This window comes from Haliotis rufescens, unplaced genomic scaffold (assembly GCF_023055435.1).
Source record: "Haliotis rufescens isolate VD_foot unplaced genomic scaffold, xgHalRufe1.0.p SCAF_94, whole genome shotgun sequence".
Lineage (NCBI taxonomy): Eukaryota > Metazoa > Mollusca > Gastropoda > Lepetellida > Haliotidae > Haliotis > Haliotis rufescens.
In genome coordinates, this window is record NW_025964388.1 from 798,797 (window position 1) to 820,565 (window position 21,769).

The 21,769-nt window shown below is 42.0% G+C and overlaps 1 protein-coding gene across 4 annotated transcripts in view; it reads left to right on the forward strand.

Annotated features, from left to right (window-relative positions):
- The window catches only part of LOC124137666 (neprilysin-1-like), a 140,974-nt gene that overhangs the window by 104,249 nt on the left and 14,956 nt on the right, over positions 1 to 21,769 (forward strand). For all 4 annotated transcript variants that reach the window (XM_048391654.1, XM_048391653.1, XM_048391655.1 and 1 more), the window contains 12 exons: positions 606 to 818; positions 2,599 to 2,760; positions 4,457 to 4,540; positions 7,245 to 7,450; positions 10,039 to 10,218; positions 12,064 to 12,150; positions 13,252 to 13,385; positions 15,660 to 15,753; positions 16,143 to 16,271; positions 18,090 to 18,188; positions 19,707 to 19,784; positions 20,811 to 20,914. In XM_048391654.1, coding sequence (XP_048247611.1) covers positions 606 to 818; positions 2,599 to 2,760; positions 4,457 to 4,540; positions 7,245 to 7,450; positions 10,039 to 10,218; positions 12,064 to 12,150; positions 13,252 to 13,385; positions 15,660 to 15,753; positions 16,143 to 16,271; positions 18,090 to 18,188; positions 19,707 to 19,784; positions 20,811 to 20,914 — 1,570 coding nt within the window. The remainder of the gene's footprint in view (positions 1 to 605; positions 819 to 2,598; positions 2,761 to 4,456; positions 4,541 to 7,244; positions 7,451 to 10,038; positions 10,219 to 12,063; positions 12,151 to 13,251; positions 13,386 to 15,659; positions 15,754 to 16,142; positions 16,272 to 18,089; positions 18,189 to 19,706; positions 19,785 to 20,810; positions 20,915 to 21,769) is intronic.

Here is a 21,769-nt window from a genome sequence, read left to right on the forward strand (position 1 = left end):
GATCAATTTAAGATTGACCCATTGAATTCAGTTATTAAATATTTCCTGTTGATTTGTTAGTAAAAGTTCATGTTAATAACTGATTTAACAGCTTATGTTAATAACTGACTTCATTGTTCATGTTTACATCTGGCCCGTGAAGATTCCGGGGTAGAATAGGTCTTCAGCAACCCATGCTTGCCGTAAAAGGCGACTATGCTTGTCGTAAAAGGCGACTAACGGGATCGGGTGGTCAGGCTCGCTGACTTGGTTGATGCATGTCATCGATCCCAATTGCGTGGATCGATGCTCATGATATTAATCACTGGATTGTCTGGTCCAGACTCGATTATTTACAGACTGCCGTCATATAGCTGGAATATTGCTGAGTGCGGTGTTAAACAACAAACCAACAACAACAACAACATGTTTACATCTGATTTAGAGATCATGTTGAAGTTAATACAATTCATCTAACAGATAATTAAGCCAATTTAGAGTTCCTGTTTTACACCTGATTTTAGGAGTACAAATTTACAATTAATTGCTTTTGAGAAATCATGTTTACGTATGAGTCCATGTCAACAATTGATTCAAATGTGTGTGTTCACGCTTGTCTACTTCAGGATATGATTCAACCAGCTCTGGCCGCTCTGGTAACTTGTCTCCACAGTCAGCGAAACACAAAAAATGGCGGTATACCCCGCAGACGAAAGGAGTGGGTCCCGATGGTCGTCCGTCGGATTCAGCCCAGAAAGGGGACCAAGTCCAAGAGCCAATGATACCACCTGACCTAACCATGGATGATCTCTGCCTAACAACTGATTGTGTAAAAGCATGTAAGTTTGGTTCTAACATGAGTGAGTGAGTGAGTGAGTGAGTGAGTGAGTGGGTGGGTGGGTGGGTGGGTGAGTGAGTGAGTGAGTGAGTGAGTGAGTGAGTGAGTGAGTGAGTGAGTGAGTGGGTGGGTGGGTGGGTGGGTGGGTGGGTGAGTGAGTGAGTGAGTGAGTGAGTGAGTGAGTGAGTGAGTGGGTGGGTGGGTGGGTGGGTGGGTGGGTGAGTGAGTGAGTGAGTGAGTGAGTGAGTGAGTGAGTGAGTGAGTGGGTGGGTGGGTGAGTGAGTGAGTGAGTGAGTGGGTGGGTGGGTGGGTGGGTGAGTGAGTGAGTGAGTGAGTGAGTGAGTGAGTGAGTGAGTGAGTGGGTGGGTGGGTGGGTGGGTGGGTGGGTGGGTGGGTGGGTGAGTGAGTGAGTGAGTGAGTGAGTGAGTGAGTGAGTACGTGGGTGGGTGAGTGAGTGAGTGAGTGGGGGAGTGGGTGGGTGGGTTGGGGAGTGAGTGAGTGAGTGAGTGAGTGAGTGAGTGGGTGGGTGGGCGGGTGAGTGAGTGAGTGAGTGGGTGGGTGGGTGGGTGAGTGAGTGAGTGAGTGAGTGGGTGGGTGGGTGGGTGAGTGAGTGAGTGAGTGAGTGAGTGAGTGAGTGAGTGAGTGGGTGGGTGGGTGGGCGGGTGAGTGAGTGAGTGAGTGGGTGGGTGGGTGGGTGGGTGAGTGAGTGAGTGAGTGAGTGAGTGAGTGAGTGAGTGAGTGAGTGACGGAGTACGTGGGTGGGTGAGTGAGTGAGTGAGTGGGGGAGTGGGTGGGTGGGTTGGTGAGTGAGTGAGTGAGTGAGTGAGTGAGTGGGTGGGTGGGTGGGTGGGTGAGTGAGTGAGTGAGTGAGTGAGTGAGTGAGTGAGTACGTGGGTGGGTGGGTGGGGTTGTGAGTGAGTGAGTGAGTGAGCAAGCGAGCGAGTGGTATTCTACCCCGGATCTTCACGGGTCTTGAAATTAGTAGTTGGGATTAATCAATATATATGTTGTTTTTTTTATCTTTTAAATTTTGATAATGTAACAATTCCAGTGTTTCTGTTTCCATATGGGTCTCACCTTCTTTGCCCATCTCAACCTTTGTCAAAACTATGCTGACACTTTGAAAATGCATATTCAAATCTTTGTAATACATGGGTGGATCCAGAGGGAGGGTCCCCCTCCTTTTTGAAAACCAAATTAAATTTAAGTTTTTCTGGGCATTTAGGCATGAGATCATCAAACACAACAATGTTGCCTTACGAGTCAGTATGTCTCAAAATCGTTTTCTTGGGTGTTTCTGTTCATATCACATGGGAATGAGGCACGTTATTCCCCGTTAAATAAACAACAAGTCAAAAATATCATGTCGGACATTTTAATTAAACTAAAGACAGAAACACAAACCTTCCTTGCCACACCAACCAAATCGCCCCAAAATGAAATGTTTCTATATATTCATCGAAAGTGAATAATTGACCACTTTCTGTTATGAAGTGGATAATGGAAGTTAATTCTAGTATTAGCAATGGCAATCTCCTGACTGGAGCTCTGAGGACGTCTTCGTCCCACAACCAATAAATGTCAACCCTCACATGTCACCCCGTTCAACGTCGTGGTCCGTCACATCAGCATGACACGCACAAGATTTACCAAAAAAAGGACATGCACAACGGGTGTGTTTGGGCGAGCACTTCCATATTAATCAAGTGTATTGGACGAGCTATACCAACCCAACCAAGAACAACTGTTTCCTTCTGTTCATCACATTTGTATCATTTCAGCTTCGCGATTGATTAATGCGATGGATGCTTCCGCTGACCCGTGTGAAGACTTTTTTCAATATGCTTGTGGCAACTGGAACAACATTAACGTCATACCAGATGATCGAGCAACTTTTAATACCTTTTCAAAACTCAGAGACGAAATCCAAGTGATGCTGAAAGGTATTTGACATTTCTGCAATGTTATTATTAGTTGTAGGCAGATAGCAGGTTCTATTATTCATCATTATTCATCATCGTTTACCACAGCACAATGAATTAGTCACATAAAATTAACTGACACAAGTTTTCATTCTGATGTGCATGTTATGTCCAGATGTTGATTCAGCAGACAGTTTATAACGAACATGCTCATAATGAACATCCAGATATAACATACAGATATAACATACAGATATAACATGCAGATATAACATGCAGATATAACATACAACATGCAGATATAACATGCAGATATAACATACAGATATAACATCCATATATAACATCCAGATATAACATGCAGATATAACATCCAGATATAACATCCAGATATAACATACATATATAACATCCATATATAACATCCAGATATAACATATAGATATAACATACAGATATAACAAAATGTTTTTTCATCAAGGCCATTTGCTGTATATATGCTTACAATAAACTACGGTTATAACAAACTCAAATTAATGGCCCTACAGTTTACTGTAGATACAAATGGAGATATTTTACTGCCTCTTCTACTAATTCTATACGAATTCTACATGTTGAAGTGAGTGAGTATGGTTTTGCGCCGCTTTTAGCAATATTCCAACAATATCCCAGCGGGGGACACCAGAAATGGGCTCCACACATTGTACATGGGGAATGGAACCCGGGTCTTTAGCAAGACGAGCGAACGCTTTAACCCCACCGTCCCTCTTCAGTGTCTGGTGCTTTCATAACATTCCTCTTTAAATAAATATAAAAGACAACAGCTAGGAGATAAACATGTGTTGTATCAGGACATTTCATATGGAACTGATGATGTAAGCTGTTTTCAGGTTTCCAGGAACCAGTCCCATTTCATGTTTATCAACTGATCAGATTATAGAACCCGATCCCCTTCATATTACAATAAACCCATGAAGATCCAAGTTAGAATAGGTCTTCAGCAAACCCATACTTGCTGTAAGAGGCAACTATACATGTCGACTAAGGGGATCGAGGGGTCAGACTCACTGATTTGGTTGATGCATGTCATCGTCTTCATATTACAATAAACCCATGAAGATCCAAGTTAGAATAGGTCTTCAGCAAACCCATACTTGCTGTAAGAGGCGACTATACATGTCGATCGGGATCGGGTGGTCAGACTCACTGACTTGGTTGATGCATGTCATCGTCTTCCGATTGTGTGGATCAATGCTCATGATATCAATCACTGGATTGTCTGGTCAAGACTCGATTATTTACAGACTGCAATCATATAGCTGGAATATTGCTTAGTGAAGCATTAACCAAAAAAAAACAAAAAAACATATTACAACAAAACATACAACTCATTGAAGAAAAGAAAATCCATTCTATCAAAAAAATACCAAAATGGTTATGTTGCACAAATACTATTTCATCATTAGGGTTGGCAACTACCACTGATGTACTGATGTATTGATGTATCAGCGCAAAGTTGGAATCATGTATTAATGTTATCTGTTGCTGTGACAACCATTCTGCTAAAATGGCGATCATGTTTTATCACTATGGCGATCAGGTTCAGTTACAATGGTGACTATATTCTGTAACTATAGTGATCATGTTCTGTAACTATGGTGATCAGGTTCTGTTGCCATGGTGATCATATTCTGTTACTATGGTGACTATGTTGTAGGTTTGCTGGAGGAACCAGTGACAGACAAGGACAGCGCTGCAACAAGGAAAGCCAAGTATCTTTACGACTCCTGTGTCAATGAAAGTAGGTGCCTTTAATTGTCTTCATGCATCTCCAATGAATATCATGAGAAACATCTTAGTATCGTGCCATAAATTGGATGCCACAATGTATACAGGCCATGTGCATATAAGGTCAGATTCCTACTCTCGCCATGCTGGGATAGAATCGGTCACCATCAGTCCATGATCGTCCTATGAGGCTCACGGGGCTTGAACGACGTCATCGTATCCAGACAGCACTTGACTTACATCTATCACTGCCTGGCCCAGAGTTGATTATTTACAGGCTGCCGTCATGAATATTGCATGATTTAACCTCAGGGAAACCATTTCCTACTTAGGAACTACTATCATTACACTCCCAACAATATCCTTCGTTGCATAACAAACTTGTATCTTATGTATGATATACCAATATCATAACATCCAACAATTCAGTGTATACCAACTTTACTTTCCATCCACAAGAGGTTTCTCCGGAGTCCCTTTAAATGGAGATTGGCAGTCCCAACAAATTTACTTGAAGTCATCAACTACCCACTTTGTTTGTAAACTTAAGTCAGTGATTGTCCTAATTACATGCAGATAATCAGGTTTGGGGCCAGTGAAGCTGAGAGATTAGTGCCCCTTTAACCGTGTTTTTGCTCAGATATTCAGGTTTGGGCCAAGTGAAGCTGAGAGATTAGTGCCCCTTTAACAGTGTTTTTGCTCAGATATTCAGGTTTGGGCCAAGTGAAGCTGAGAGATTAGTGCAGCTTTAACTGTGTTTCAGCTCAGATAGATGTTCAGGGTTTGGCCTGGTGAAGCTGAGATAGTAATCCCCTTGAACTGTGTATCAGCTAAGATAATCAGGTTTGGGCCCAGTGAAGCCAAGAGAATAGTCTCCCTTTAACTGTGTTTCAGCTCAGATAGATGTTCAGGGTTGGGCCCAGTGAAGCCAAGAGAGTAATCCCCTTGAACTGTGTATCAGCTAAGATAATCAGGTTTGGGCCCAGTGAAGCCAAGAGAATAGTCTCCCTTTAACTGTGTTTCAGCTCAGATACATATTCAGGGTTGGGCCCAGTGAAGTTGAGAGAGTAATCCCCTTTAACTGTGTATCAGCTAAGATAATCAGGTTTGGGCCCAGTGAAGCTGAGAAAGTAATCCCCTTTAACTGTGTATCAGCTAAGATAATCAGGTTTGGGCCCAGTGAAGCTGAGATAGTAATCCCCTTTAACTGTGTATCAGCTAAGATAATCAGGTTTGGGCCCAGTGAAGCTGAGATAGTAATCCCCTTTAACTGTGTATCAGCCAAGATAATCAGGTTTGGGCCCAGTGAAGCTGAGATAGTAATCCCCTTTAACTGTGTATCAGCCAAGATAATCAGGTTTGGGCCCAGTGAAACCAAGAGAATAGTCTCCCTTTAACTGTGTTTCAGCTCAGATAGATATTCAGGGTTTGGGCCCGGTGAAGCCAAGAGGGTAGTCTCCCTTTAACTGTGTGTACCAGCTCAGATAGATATTCAGGGTTTGGGTCACGTGAAGCCAAGAGAATAGTCCCCCTCTAACTGTGTTTCAGCTCAGATAGATATTCAGGGTTGCGCCCGGTGAAGCCAAGAGAGTAGTCCCCCTTTAACTGTGATTCAGCTCAGATAGATATTCAGGGTTGGGCCCGTTGAAGCCAAGAGAGTAGTCCCCCTTTAACTGTGTTTCAGCTCAGATAGATATTCAGGGTTTGGGCCCGGTGAAGCCAAGAGAATAGTCCCCCTCTAACTGTGTTTCAGCTCAGATAGATATTCAGGGTTTGGGCCCAGTGAAGCCAAGAGAGTAGTCCCCCTTTAACTGTGTTTCAGCTCAGATAGATGTTCAGGGTTTGGGCCTAATGAAGCCAAGAGAGTAGTCCCCCTTTAACTGTGTTTCAGCTCAGATAGATATTCAGGGTTTGGGCCCGGTGAAGCCAAGAGAGTAGTCCTCCTTTAACTGTGTTTCAGCTCAGATAGATATTCAGGGTTTGGGCCCGGTGAAGCCAAGAGAGTAGTCCCCCTCTAACTGTGTTTCAGCTCAGATAGATGTTCAGGTTTGGGCCTAATGAAGCCAAGAGAGTAGTCCCCCTTTAACTGTGTTTCAGCTCAGATAGATATTCAGGGTTTGGGCCTAATGAAGCCAAGAGAGTAGTCCCCCTTTAACTGTGTTTCAGCTCAGATAGATATTCAGGGTTTGGGCCCGGTGAAGCCAAGAGAGTAGTCCCCCTTTAACTGTGTTTCAGCTCAGATAGATATTCAGGGTTTGGGCCTAATGAAGCCAAGAGAGTAGTCCCCCTTTAACTGTGTTTCAGCTCAGATAGATATTCAGGGTTTGGGCCTAATGAAGCCAAGAGAGTAGTCCCTCTTTAACTGTGTTTCAGCTCAGATAGATATTCAGGGTTTGGGCCCGGTGAAGCCAAGAGAGTAGTCCTCCTTTAACTGTGTTTCAGCTCAGATAGATATTCAGGGTTTGGGCCTAATGAAGCCAAGAGAGTAGTCCCCCTCTAACTGTGTTTCAGCTCAGATAGATGTTCAGGTTTGGGCCTAATGAAGCCAAGAGAGTAGTCTCCCTTTAACTGTGTTTCAGCTCAGATAGATATTCAGGGTTTGGGCCCGGTGAAGCCAAGAGAGTAGTCTCCCTTTAACTGTGTTTCAGCTCAGATAGATATTCAGGGTTTGGGCCCGGTGAAGCCAAGAGAGTAGTCCCCCTTTAACTGTGTTTCAGCTCAGATAGATATTCAGGGTTTGGGCCCGGTGAAGCAGCTGCTGGAGGAACTAGGAGGGTGGCCCGTGGTGCTGGACTCGGAGTGGAAGGAGGAGGACCATGACATGCTGGACCTGATCCTCAAACTCCGTCTCTACAACAACAAGGTCCTCATAGACCAGTGGATCAGTGCTGATGACAAAAACTCTAAAGTCAATATCATACAGGTGAGATTATAGTGTGGGATTATAGTGTGGGATTTGTGTGGGTGTGTGATTGAGTGAGTGAGTGAGTGAGTGAGTGAGTGAGTGAGTGAGTGAGTGAGTGAGTGAGTGAGTGAGTGAGTGAGTGAGTGAGTGGGTGGGTGGGTGGGTGGGTGGGTGAGTGAGTGAGTGAGTGAGTGGGTGGGTGGGTGAGTGAGTGGGTGAGTGAGTGGATGAGTGAGTGAGTGGGAGATTGGGTGAGTGAGTGAGTGGGTGAGTGAATGAGTGGGTGAGTGGATGAGTGAGTTGGTGAGTGAGTGAGTGGATGAGGGAGTGAGTGGGAGATTGGGTGAGTGAGTGAGTGGGTGAGTGAATGAGTGGGTGAGTGGATGAGTGAGTTGGTGAGTGAGTGAGTGGATGAGGGAGTGAGTGGATGAGTGAGTGTATGCGTGGATGAGTGAGTGAGTGGGAGATTGGGTGAGTGAGTGAGTGGGTGAGTGAATGAGTAGGTGAGTGGATGAGTGAGTGGATGAGTGGGTGAGTGGATGAGTGGGTGAGTGGATGGGTAAATGTTTGGGTGACTGGTCAGGTTTAGCTCTTATGTAGTGTTCTGTGATGTTTGTATGTTCGGTATGACATGCCCATGTGCAGATTTAGGGTAAACAAACTTTGCTGGTCGCACCCGTACATGAGAATGCCACAGCCTTGTGGCAAAGTTGGGGTAAAGCTGTGGTAGATGTGGTAAAAGTGAGGTTTTGGGTAATACCAGACTTTTACCGCATCAAGCCATATCTGCCTTTGGGGTAAATGTGCGGCTTTTTTCACCCAGACTATTTCTCGTGCGGTTATATACTCTGAATTTGACTTCATCTAGAAACCCTTCAGATTTTGTTATAAGTCCAGATTACCACAGTATGGCATTTGTGCATCCACATTGACTTAGAATATTTTTCACTATAAACCTAAATTTTTATTAGATGCAAATACTTACTGCAAAGTCAAGAAGTCACTTCAAACAGAATAATTTCAAGATATTTCAAGCTTTTTGATTGGACCTGAATACAGATTTGATTTGACACCGCTTTTAGCAATATTCCAGCAATACCACAGAAATGGGCTTCACACATTGTACCCACGTGGGGAATCGAACCTGGGTCTTCAGCGTGAAGAGCGAACGCTTTAACCACTAGACTACCCAACCGCCCCACAGGCATATGATTACAAAGTGAATGAAGGAGACCTCTTGTTAAAGGCTCCTTAACATTTTTAGTGAGTGAGTGAGTGAGTTGGGTTTCACCCTGCTTTTAACAGTATTCCAGTTATATCACGGCGTGTCAGCTTAATGTGGGAGGAACATTTTTAGTGAGGTTTATCGATGAAAGGAAAGAACTTACATTTTAAAATGTTTGTTTTTTTATTGGATACAAGAACAAAGTCAATATTTATATTTATAGACTTATAGTGAATAAAGAATAGTCAAAAGTTATAGTCGAAGATAAAACTTTTAAGTTTAAATATCTGCAGTAAAACTGTGGTTACTGTAAGTGTTGCAGTATTCTTTCATCGGGGTAAGATGCCAAATAATAAATGGGGGGTCAGGCACAGACACCCAAACATCATGGATTGTTGCTCATATCAATAATCAATCACTGGATTGTCTTGCCCAGAATGGATTATTCACAGGGCTCCATCATTCAGATGGAATATTGCTGAGTGTGGCATCAAACAAACAAATGAAAGGGAACGGGAATGAAGTCAAAACAAAATATTTTATGAGTGCTTCAAACAATTGTTTCATTTTTTGGATTGTTTTACAGCATAAATATGGAGACATAATTAAGTTAAAATTTAAAGTCACACTGGCAACATTTCAGCCTTATTGTGAGGTGAGGTGAAATGGGGTTTAACGTCGCGTCCAAGATTATTGCACTTATATAGCGACGTGCATGCACGTTTGTGTGTGTGTGTGGCTGCTTGTACTAGTCCGGACTGATGCCGATTTATAGTGCTAGCACACTGAGATACCATGCCGCTTTTTAACATGAATACCCCACTCAGACACAGTATACTGACTCCGAGCCGACCAGTCCTTGTTTTAGCCCCTTAATACTGAGCGCCAGACAGGGTAACAACAAGTACCATCTTTTAACGTCTTTTGGTATGACGTGGCTGGGTATCGAATCCCGGGCGTCCGCTCTCTGGGCGGACGCTCTACCATTAGACCACGGAGGCGGTCGCCTTATTGTGACTTTAACAAGTTATACAACGTTGCTTTATAACTTAAAGACCTCATTTTGATGACAAATGTAGGATCATGGTTTCTTTTAAAGACCTCATTCATTTGAGGGGCGGTCGGGTAGCCTTGTGTTTAAAGCGTTTTCTCATCACGCCGAACACCCGGGTTTGCTTCCCGACATGGGTAAAATGTCTGAAGCCCATTTCTGGTATCCCCCGCCGTGATATTGCTGGAATATTGCTAAAAGCGGTGTAAACCCACACTCACTCACTCATTCACTAGAGAGACATCTTCTGTTTACATCAACAGAGTCATGGAATGAATTCTCCCAATCCAAACTCATGTGGTATATGCTCATCCCCGCCTCCTGTTTCAGCTGGACCAGCCGGACCTTGGCATGCCGTCTCGGGACTACTACTTGAAAGGCCGGGACGACTCTTCCGTGTTGGCGTACGAGAAGTATGCCCGAGATGTGGCCATCATGTTTGGAGCTAACGAGACAATCGCTGAGAGTGATATCTCCAAAATCATAGACTTTGAAACAGAACTAGCTAATGTAAGTGCACAGAATTTTTTTAAGTTCTGGGTTGTTTTTTTCACATTTGGATCAAAGATAGTTGATGAATTGGGCACTAAAATGTTCACTTGTTCATATTTGTTACATGAAATTACCAATTCTTTTGTTTAAATTGAAATTAATTGATCAAGCATTTCCCTGATTTTGTCCCTGAAGTTTCATAATTGCTTTAAGATATTTTTTCTGCTTTCGGTAAGTGTAGCAATATGAGTGAGTGCAACTGTAAAGCCATGGCAGCTTGTTCTGAGGTGAGGTGATGGGTCTAACATCACATTTAAAATATATATAGCGACTAGTGGTGGGACAATACTCCAATGCATCGGTGGATCGTGATATTTACTTCACGATACAAGCATTGATCACAGTCGCACACTAAGTACAAAATATTGATTCATACCTTAAATGTTTACTTTAATTGGCTGTTACACAAAACACTATTTAGTAGTGAAATTTAGTGGTGAAAAAGTAAATATTTTCATCCATACTTGACACTGCTAACTAGGGCTGGGACGGGTAACTTGGGTACCCGGGTCGGGTGGGTACTGAGTAGGACCCGGGTACCCTACTGCTAACTGTAAATCATCAGTGTGCCAGGTACTTGACTATGAAAAGAATGGCTTAGGGGCCACAGATGGGAGGACATGCAAGTATCATGATACGTATCGGATCGTGAACAAGGTATCATGATACATATCGGATCGTGAACAAGGTATCATGATACATATCGGATCGTGAACAAGGTATCATGATACGTATCAGATCGTGAACAAGGTATCGTGATACGTATCGGATCGTGAACAAGGTATTGTGATACGTATCAGATCGTGAACAAGGTATCATGATACATATCGGATCGTGAACAAGGTATCATGATACGTATCAGATCGTGAACAAGGTATCGTGATACGTATCGGATCGTGAACAAGGTATTGTGATACCTATCGGATCGTGAACAAGGTATCATGATACATATCGGATCGTGAACAAGGTATCGTGTTATGTATCAGATCGTGAACAAGGTATCGTGATACGTATCGGATCGTGAACAAGGTATCGTGTTACGTATCAGATCGTGAACAAGGTATCGTGTTACGTATCAGATCGTGAACAAGGTATTGTGATACGTATCAGATCGTGAACAAGGTATCATGATACGTATCAGATCGTGAACAAGGTATCATGATACGTATCGGATCGTGAACAAGGTATCGTGTTACGTATCAGATCGTGAACAAGGTATTGTGATACGTATCTGATCGTGAACAAGGTATCTTGATATGTATCTGATCGTGAACAAGTTATTGTGTCACGTATCGGATCGCAGAGTTGGTGTATCGTCCAAGCCCTAATAGCGATGTGCCGGCACATGTGTGTGGCTGCTTGTGCTAGTCCAGACTGATGCCCATTTTATAGTACTAGCCCACTGAGATACCATGCCGCAGTTTAACATGAATACCCCACTCAGACACAGTATACTGACTCTGAGCCGACCAGGCAGGATAACAACAAGTACCATCTTTTAACATCTTTGATACGACACAGTTGGGGATTGAACCCCGACCGTTCCCACTCCCGGCAGATACATATCAAGTAAACTATGGTTATAACGAACTCAAGGGAACTATACAGCAAATAGACAGGACTAAAAAGCAGTTTGTTATAATCGTCGATTGGTTAAAAGCGTGTACGTTATAAACGTAGTTTACTGTATATACATGTACAATTTCACTGTTTACAGAATATTTACAGAATATAAATTTGGTGTTAAGAATGACAAATACATTATGTCTTTTGGAAATTATCATTGCTGACTGATACTTTCAGATTACGATACCCCAGGACCAGCGCCGTGACAACGAACAGCTGTACAACAGGATGACAATTGCTGAACTTCAACGGAGAGTCCCTGGGGTAGGCCACATGAGTGAGTGAGTGAGTGAGTGCATCAGTGAGTGAGTGAGTGAGGGAGTGACTGCATCAGTGAGTGAGTGAGTGAGTGCATCAGTGAGTGAGTGCATCAGTGAGTGAGTGCATCAGTGAGTGAGTGAGTGCATCAGTGAGAGAGTGAGTGAGTGAGTGGGTGGGTGGGTCGGTGGGTGAGTGAATGGGTGGGTGGGTGGGTGAGTTGAGTGCATCTGTGAGTTGATGAGTGAGTGAGTGAGCGAGTGAGTGAGTGAGTTGGCATAGCCGGACCCAGAGGAGGGTCCAGGGGGTTAGGTCCTTCCAATTTGAAAACCAAATGTAGTATGCTGTAGGCAGTAGAATGTTCTGAGAGAGGATTTTGATATTTTGGACCCCTCCCTTCTAACAGTCCTGGATCCGCCCCTGGGTTGGGTTGAACGCCACTGTGAACAGTATTGCCAGTTATATCACAGCGTATCAACTTGATGTGGAAGGGAAGTCTGAAGTGATGCAGGTCTTAGACGTCCATTACTGGTGAAGCCTATAGGAATATATCCCAGCTGAGATATATATCATGATAAAAGCCCTTTATGGAACATATTAGGCTTAAAAATATAAAAGATTTAGTTCTCAGACAATGACTTTTGAAAATATAGTTCGGGTGGATTTTTTTTTTTTTTTTGGCTTGTTCAAACTGGTATGTCACCAAATAAACAGTTGTGTACCATCTACCTGGGAAGGCCTCCCTACATAAACAAGCATACAAAGTCCTATTGCCGCCATGACCATAACAGGAGATGTGCAGTAAAGTAGTGCACATGAAAAGGGAAGTAACTGTGTGTTATATTGGATCTCATTGTTTTAAGTATTTGGATTATTTTATTTATTTGAAAATGGAAATAAAAACAAAACGGGCGGCAGAGAACCAAGGCTATTATTTTTTTTAGCCCTAAAGGCCCAAACTTCCATATCCGGGTTCGATTGCCGAATTTACCCCAAATCAGATTCACTCATGCCATACACAAACATATATTGCAAAACTACAGCTGATTAAAAGCCTACCATTAAATTGCTTTCATCATATGTAATGAATTATTTACTGTATTTCAGTTTGACTGGTTAAGGTACTTGTCAGTGATATTTGGTCACGTCAACATCGCTATCGACTCAGTAGAAGAGGTCGTAGTGTACGCCCCTGACTACCTCGAGAACATGGTCAAAATTCTGCACCGATGGGACAAGAGGTGAGTGTACTGTTATGGTGTATAACATATTAGAGTAATCTCCCTTGGCGACCTAGCCGTCAGGACCCCCTGTTTTACCGGATGTACCACCCGTGTATGTATGGCAATAAATACAATACGGAACACAGAATGTTGTTCTCCATTATTTATTCGTCGGAGGCAGTAACAGCCTAGGGCTAGTTCAAGTGCTACAAATCATTCTTAAAGAGTAAGAATATTACAGTGAGGTCAGATATTCTCCTGTGTTAGAAATGAAAGGGTCCTGTCAACTTTCAAAACTCCATGGGGATTCTTGTTCGGACCCCAGGAACCTACCTGGTATCTTATGGTGGCTCCGTGATTTGGTTGATTGCGTAAGTGCCATCACAACCCACCAGTGTGGTTTGATTCAGTGTTCCCGCTGGCTTTTGAAACTGTCAGTCCCCCCCTTATTTTGTCAATCCGAACTTTCAACAAATAAAAAAAACATGTGAAAATTATAATTCTTTTAACAGCATGTTCAATATTTCCTTGCACCAAAAATAGACAAGGGGAAATCCTGATGGTAACAGACAAGCTGACTTAATTAAATAAATATACTTATATGAATTTCACCGATGTTTTGTTCAACAACAAAGATTAATAAGGTACTTTATTTGCCTGTCCACAGGGACTGGCAGTCACATGAATTACAAGTCCAAGCCTAATTTTACCGGTAAAATACTGGTAATTACCGGTAGCGAGAACACTGATTTGATGCACATGACATTGTTTGCTGGATTGTCTTGTCCAGCCATCACATAGCTGGAATTTTGCTGAGCGCAGCACTAAACAACTAACAATTTTCAATTTCTAATACAAGGATTATGACAATGACCCCAAGGTCTTCATGCTTCATTTTAACACTGTTCTGTCAATATAAAGAAGTGTTTAGTTTCATGCTGCTTCAGTTATATCATAGAGAATCTGATGCTCGATGACTTCCTGCAACATTGTTCAGCAACTTCTTTTTCCAGAGAAGAGCTCTTTATATATAGCCATGACATGACTGAAACATTGCCCAGCAATATTCTGAAACATTGCCCAGCAATACCCCGAAACCTTGCCCAGCAATACCCTGAAACATTGCCCAGCAATACCCTGAAACATTGACTGCTAACATATTTCCTCTGGTCCAATGATTGACCTGAACATTTCCCAGCCAATGCTTTCATTTACAACAACAGTGCCAAATACTGACTCTGAGCCGACCAGTCCTTGTTTTAGCCCCTTAATGCCGAGACCCAGACTGGGTAACAACAAGTGCCATCTTTTAACGTCTTTTGGCATCACGGGGCCGGGGATCGAACCAAAACCTTCCGCTCTCCAAGCAGACACTCTACCACTAGACCACGTAGGTGGCCAGATGTTAGTATAGACAATGGTCGTGTTTCAGAGTGATCTTCAACTATCTAGTATAAACAATGGTCGTGTTTCAGAGTGATCTTCAACTATCTGGTATAGACAATGGTCGTGTTTCAGAGTGATCTTCAACTATCTAGTATAGACAATGGTCGTGTTTCAGAGTGATCTTCAACTATCTAGTATAGACAATGGTCGTGTTTCAGAGTGATCTTCAACTATCTAGTATAGACAATGGTCGTGTTTCAGAGTGATCTTCAACTATCTGGTATTGACAATGGTCGTGTTTCAGAGTGATCTTCAACTATCTGGTATAGACAATGGTCGTGTTTCAGAGTGATCTTCAACTATCTGGATTAGACAATGGTCGTGTTTCAGAGTGATCTTCAACTATCTGGATTAGACAATGGTCGTGTTTCAGAGTGATCTTCAACTATCTGGTATAGACAATGGTCGTGTTTCAGAGTGATCTTCAACTATCTGGTATAGACAATGGTCGTGTTTCAGAGTGATCTTCAACTATCTGGTATAGACAATGGTCGTGTTTCAGAGTGATCTTCAACTATCTGGTATAGACAATGGTCGTGTTTCAGAGTGATCTTCAACTATCTGGTATAGACAATGGTCGTGTTTCAGAGTGATCTTCAACTATCTGGTATAGACAATGGTCGTGTTTCAGAGTGATCTTCAACTATCTGGTATAGACAATGGTCGTGTTTCAGAGTGATCTTCAACTATCTAGTATAGACAATGGTCGTGTTTCAGAGTGATCTTCAACTATCTGGTATAGACAATGGTCGTGTTTCAGAGTGATCTTCAACTATCTAGTATAGACAATGGTCGTGTTTCAGAGTGATCTTCAACTATCTGGTATAGACAATGGTCGTGTTTCAGAGTGATCTTCAACTATCTGGTGTGGCGTATCATGATGAATAGGGTCACCAACCTGCCGGACAAGTACAGGAACGTCCGTAAAGATTACTACAAGGTCAGTCAGTCTTCTAGTATCACTCAGCAATCTGACCCATGAAGATCCGGGGTAGAATAGGTCTTCAGTAACCCATGCTTGCCATAAAATGCGACTATGCTTGTCGTAAGAGGCGATTAATGGGATCAGGTGGTCAGGCTCGCTGATTTGGTTGATTCATGTCATCGTATCCCAATTGCGCGGATCGATGCTCATGATGTCAATCCCTGCATTGTCTGGTCCAGACTCAATAAAGAATATGTGTGTACCTTGTTCCTATTCTACATGAGTTGGATGGGCATTCAATAAAAAAATATGTTCTAGGCCAAAAATGTATTGCAATAAACCGATGTATCGCTATATTGTTGCATGCCATCTTCATTGTAAGTTCTCAAAGTACCTTGTTTCAGAAAATTCTTGGTTCAGAGACAGAGAGAGCCAGATGGCGTGACTGTGCCACCTACGTTAACGACAACATGGGCAACGCTGTTGGCAGACTCTTTGTAGAGAAACATTTTGATGAAGATGCCAAAAGTATAGTAAGTGGAAATGAGTGAGTGAGTGAGTGAGTGAGTGAGTGAGTGAGTTGGGTTTAACGCCGCTTTTAACAGTATTCCAGTTATATCACGGCATGTCAGCTTAATGTGGGAGGAAAGCCCAAAGTGATGCAGGTCTCAGACGTTTACCACTTCGGCGAAACCCATGAGCACAGGTATGGTGCTGACAAACCAAGAAGTTTAATTGACTAGTGAAGAAAAGCTTGACTTCATTCTTGTTTTCTTATTGGCAGAAAGGTCTGAATTTTCAGACACTTGCTATAGAATGTATATTGGCTTCAACAATTGTTAAAATACCTGATTACTGACGACTGTGCCTTTCAATCGTTCATATCATTGAGGTAATCTCTGTGTTTCGGAGGGGCGGTCGGGTAGCCTAGTGGTTAAAGCGTTCGCTCTTCACGCCGAAGACCCGGGTTCAATTCCCGACATGGGTACAATATGTGAAGCCCATTTCTGGTGTCCCCCGCCTTGATATTGCTGGAATATTGCTAAAAGCGGCGTAAAACCATACTCACTCACTCACTGTGTTTCGGATTTCCCATCATGCCGTTTCCCATAAGCACTATGAAAGCGCAGTGCATATGCAGACCATTTTTTACACTCCAAATCAATTTGGTTTAATTACTGTAGAATGAATACTGGCTTCAACAATTGTTTGCGTTTATGGTTTATAAATGTAAAAAACAAAGAGCACACTGTAAATCCAATAAAATGAATACATCAACAATAACAACCTCAAAGACTGCTCATTTAATCATAAACACAAAAACACTAAATACAACAACACAAAATTAGTGACTTGGTTTGGAACAATAATGTGACACAATACGCACCCATTCTATTATTAGCCAATCAGGAAACAATCGTACATAAGTGGGTGTGGCTTAAAGTTTTTTCGGTTTATGGAAACATAATGCAAACAAAATTGGTTGGTTAGCTATAGGGCTGGGATGAATCTACTCTAACTACCTGGGTACCTGACCCCCTATTACCCGAACCTACCCGGGTACCCACTGTGGGTCTCAAGACTTCGGGACAAAATGTCAGAATGGGAACTGTCTTACTGCAGCCCAGGCAAAAACTATTTAGATACGTATAACTTCTTTGAGTGGCATTTAGAAGTTGGATTGGTAACTAAGACAAAATTGTTATGGATGAGCAACTTCTTTATTACAATTGGGCGTAGATGTAGATTCTAACACCGTTATTTGCTTGATAACGGTGTTAGAATCTACACCGAAACGTCGCCCAATAGTAATAAAGAAGTTGCTCATCCATAACAATTTTGTCTTAGTTATTTAGATACGTGTATCTGATCATGCATGAACTTAAGTTGTCTGAAGCTATACTCAATGTTATAAAAGTCATACATAAAGAAATGTAAACATTAGCGACATGTAGAGGAACCATGGACATTTAGAGTTATTGTTATAAAACAATAGATCCTGTGACTAACCACAGGTCCGGGTAGTACTGTGGGTACCCGGGTCCTACTCAGGACCCACCTGGTACGAGTGCCCGAGTTACCTGTCCCAGCCCTAGTTAGCTCATCAAATTCTATGGAATTCCCTGCAAGTTTTTCATTACTACATTAGGAGCTCTCGCAAAAAGCGGGGAGCGGGGGATATAGTATTCACGACCGTCCGTACGTCCGTCCGTACGTCCCATCTGTTTGTTGCCGCGATATCTCAAGAACTAAACACTGGATTGTCTTCATATTTGGAACTATGGTGTATATACAGGCGGGGGACATTTCGTCATTTTGTGACAAATACTTGTTCTTTCCTATTTATACAGGCTCTGGAGATGATCCACAACATCCGATACTCCTTCTACCACGTGCTGGAGGAGGCTGATTGGATGGATGAAACGACCCGCGTCGTCGCTCGCGAGAAGGTGAGATAGTGGGCTGAGCAATGGTCTTTTCTCGCCCTCTGTTTGTGTAAAGCAATGTCAGTGTTCAAAATGAATAGGAAGTCCTTAGCTATATCACAATGGTGTGCAAATAATCAAGGCTGGACCAGTGTAACTGCATAATATCCAATCTCATTAAAATCAGATCTTAGTTTTCACTATGCTAAACAAAGATCTGAGTACATCCCATTACGGGTCATGTCAGAACGACCTTTCATCCGACCAATCAAAGCGTCGCTTACCAGATCATGAAAGTGACAGTAGGGATGTGTTTTCTAATCATGCAACCACAAAATATTTAACACTGGGTATTCCAAACGACATTTACAGGTTTATATCCATACAATCTAGGCAATCTATAAGCCATTCCAGAATGTTCTTCTTATCAGTTTTAATTTTTTTAATCGAAAATACGTCAAAATATGTTTCAAAGCGTAGTCGCCAGTTTGAAACTAGTGTCGTAAAGCTCAAGAAAGCTGCCGTCTGATTGGCTAATGTCGATTTCTTGTCAGTCATTTCATTGGTTGGTTCTGTCGTGACCTGTAAATGACATGTAAACAATCAAGTCTGGACCATACAAAGCAGTGATTGATTATTTGAGGAAAAGTCGACACCATCCAGGGTACCAGGACACAGAATCAACCATCCCGCAGTCTAACAACCCCTGATTGAGTCGCATTGTACGACAAGCTTGAGTTGCTGGGGACCTGTTGTCACCTGGAATCCCCTCCTGGTGATACGTACTGGGTACTGGGCGATTATTCTCACCAGGAATTACAGGGAGGGAGTGGCAAATCGAATAGTGAATATGTCATGACATCACAGGGGCTTTACATGGTGTTCTCTTCTCCCTGTGCAGTATTCTTTTGTCTCTATGTCATATTACGCTCCTGACCGGGTTATCAACTATCATTATAGATAAAACACAAAGAGTGACTTTTGATCTAAATCCTTATACTAACACACCCACTATGTTTCTAAATGTTTATATCAACCCCCAAATCCCGAGTCGACCACACAAGCATGATGCAGCCTCAATATTTGAGTATGACACACAATCAGCTCCCCTCAACTTCCTCGGCAAATTATCCCATCTCCCAGGACCATGATAATCATAATTAGCCAATCAGAAGGCAGCTTTCTCGTGCCTTATGGCACTAGTTTTAAACTGGCGACTATGCTTCGAGACAAATTTTGATAAAATCTTGATTAAAATTTTGAAACAGAACAAAAGAACATTGTTGAATGGCTAATAGATGGCCTAGATTGTATGGATTCAGTCGTAAAGTTGTTCGGAATACCCTGTGTTAAATTTTCTGAGGTTGCATGATTAGGAAACACGTTCCGACTGTTACTTTATGATCTGGTAAGCTACGCTCTGATTGGTCGGATGAAAGGTCGTTCTGATGTGACCTGGAATGGGATGTCCTCAGATCTTTGTTTAGCGATAGTGAGAACTAAGATCTGATTTTAATGAGATTATACAACTTTCTGTTACAGGCCGATGCTATTGCGGAGAAGATTGGCTACCCAGAGTTCATCCTGAACGACACAGCACTGGACCTGGAATATGTGGATGTAAGAGTCATTAATCACGGTTTTAGTAGACACAAATATTGCATCCTATATATGAAATAAATGATAAGTGGGAGGTGATAATCGTACATTAAAACAGCCCCCAATTCCCCCTGCAATGTTATACTGTATGATAAACAACTCTCACTCGTTGTTTACTTCTTATATGAGATATCAACATAATATACAGCCTCTTTATGATAAAATGTACAAATCTCCAGAACGTCATGATAGAACAATGTTTTATCATGAAATAAACCACACTTTGTTCTTCATTGTTCTTTTCGATTTATCGCGTATCTTTCTTATATATACACAGAATAATTGCGAAAAGACACAAATAATATACTTGACAAGTCTTTTAGGAAAAATGGCAAAGGGTATATCTGTTTGTCCATGTATGATTTAAAAAAAAAAAAAATTCAATTAAATTTCCACATGAGTGTGTCTGAGTCAGACAAACCAGTCATTGATAGCAAGAGGTACAATGGTAATATCGACCAGCTCCAACATTGTTACCACTTGATCCCCAGTATGCTCCTGAGACAACCACACTGACTGCATTCCATGAGTGAGTGAGTGAGTGAGTGAGTGAGTTTTGTTTGAGACCGCTTTTAGCAATATTCCAGCAATATAATGGCGGGGGACACAAGAAATGGGCTTCACACATTGTACCCATGTCGGGATTCGAACCTGGGTCTTCGGCGTGACGAGCGAAGGCTTTAACTACCCGACCGCTCCGAGTGAGTGAGTGAGTGAGTGAGTGAGATAAGACAAGACATTATTATCCCAAGTGAAATTCATATTGCACAGTTGATTAACACAAAAATATGAAAAAAATATAACAACAAAGTTTGAACCCAGGCCTTTGGCCTGACGAGCAAACGCTTTAATCATTAGACTACTCTACCACCCCATATTTCAGGAGTGGCATAACAAAGACAGTTACAAAGTACCAGTAAAATGTTATGCTGAAAAAATAATCTTACAGTTTGTAAAAGGTATGTCCTTACCTTTGGTCTGTTTCAGGTGGAGTTTTACAAAGATCGTTACTTTGAGAATGTGATGGCCAACATCAAGAGCAGAGCACTCACCAACATAAAAAAACTCAGAGAACCAGTAGACAAGTCCCAGTAAGAACACGTCATATGTGTCATTTGAAGCTGTTGTCAAGTCTAGTGTAATGACATCACTAGTGGTCTGAGAAAACAAATGGTCTGATGACATTCGTCACCACTCGCCCCTTTCCGTAACCTGCAAGAAGACTCGTCCCCCTATTGATGAATGTTATGTGCGAAAATACGACAAACCAATCAGAATGCGTGCATGATTTCAAGTTCTTCGTCAAAGAATCCCTCAGAAATAATTTTTGATTTTACATATGTCTTGCATCTAAAAATATACCAAAGACACAGTTTCATGTGTTCAATCATACTGTATAATTCCGCATGTCCTGATGTGCTTTAAATTGCATCTGAAATATATATAATATATGGGGAAATATATGTTAACCATTAGGCAACGAGTTGACAATTGTTTTAGGTATGCCCGTTTGCTCTAAGATGGAACCCAGTCGCAAAAATGGCCATGAGAGGGGCACGAGTCGTTGGTCACGAATGGGTCTGATGACTGTAAAACAATGTCCATGACCTTGACCTTATACATAGGTCACTCACAATTGACCCTAGGACGACAGACCACATTCCATTGACCTACAGTAAATGTTTTTTAAATTATTAGCTAAACTTGAACTTTGATCAATGTCTCAAAGAAATATCCAGGGCTATGAAGATATACATCGGATATCCAGGAGATATACAAGATTTTATTTCCATCAGATGTCCAAGAACTGTGTGGATTCAAAAACAAAGTACACCAGCATCAGTGGCCATTAAATTCTGAAAACAATCTTAAAGTATACAATTGTCATTGACAGGAGGCTTAGTAGGACTTAAACATTTCTGGTAACTACGTGTGCAAGTTAACAT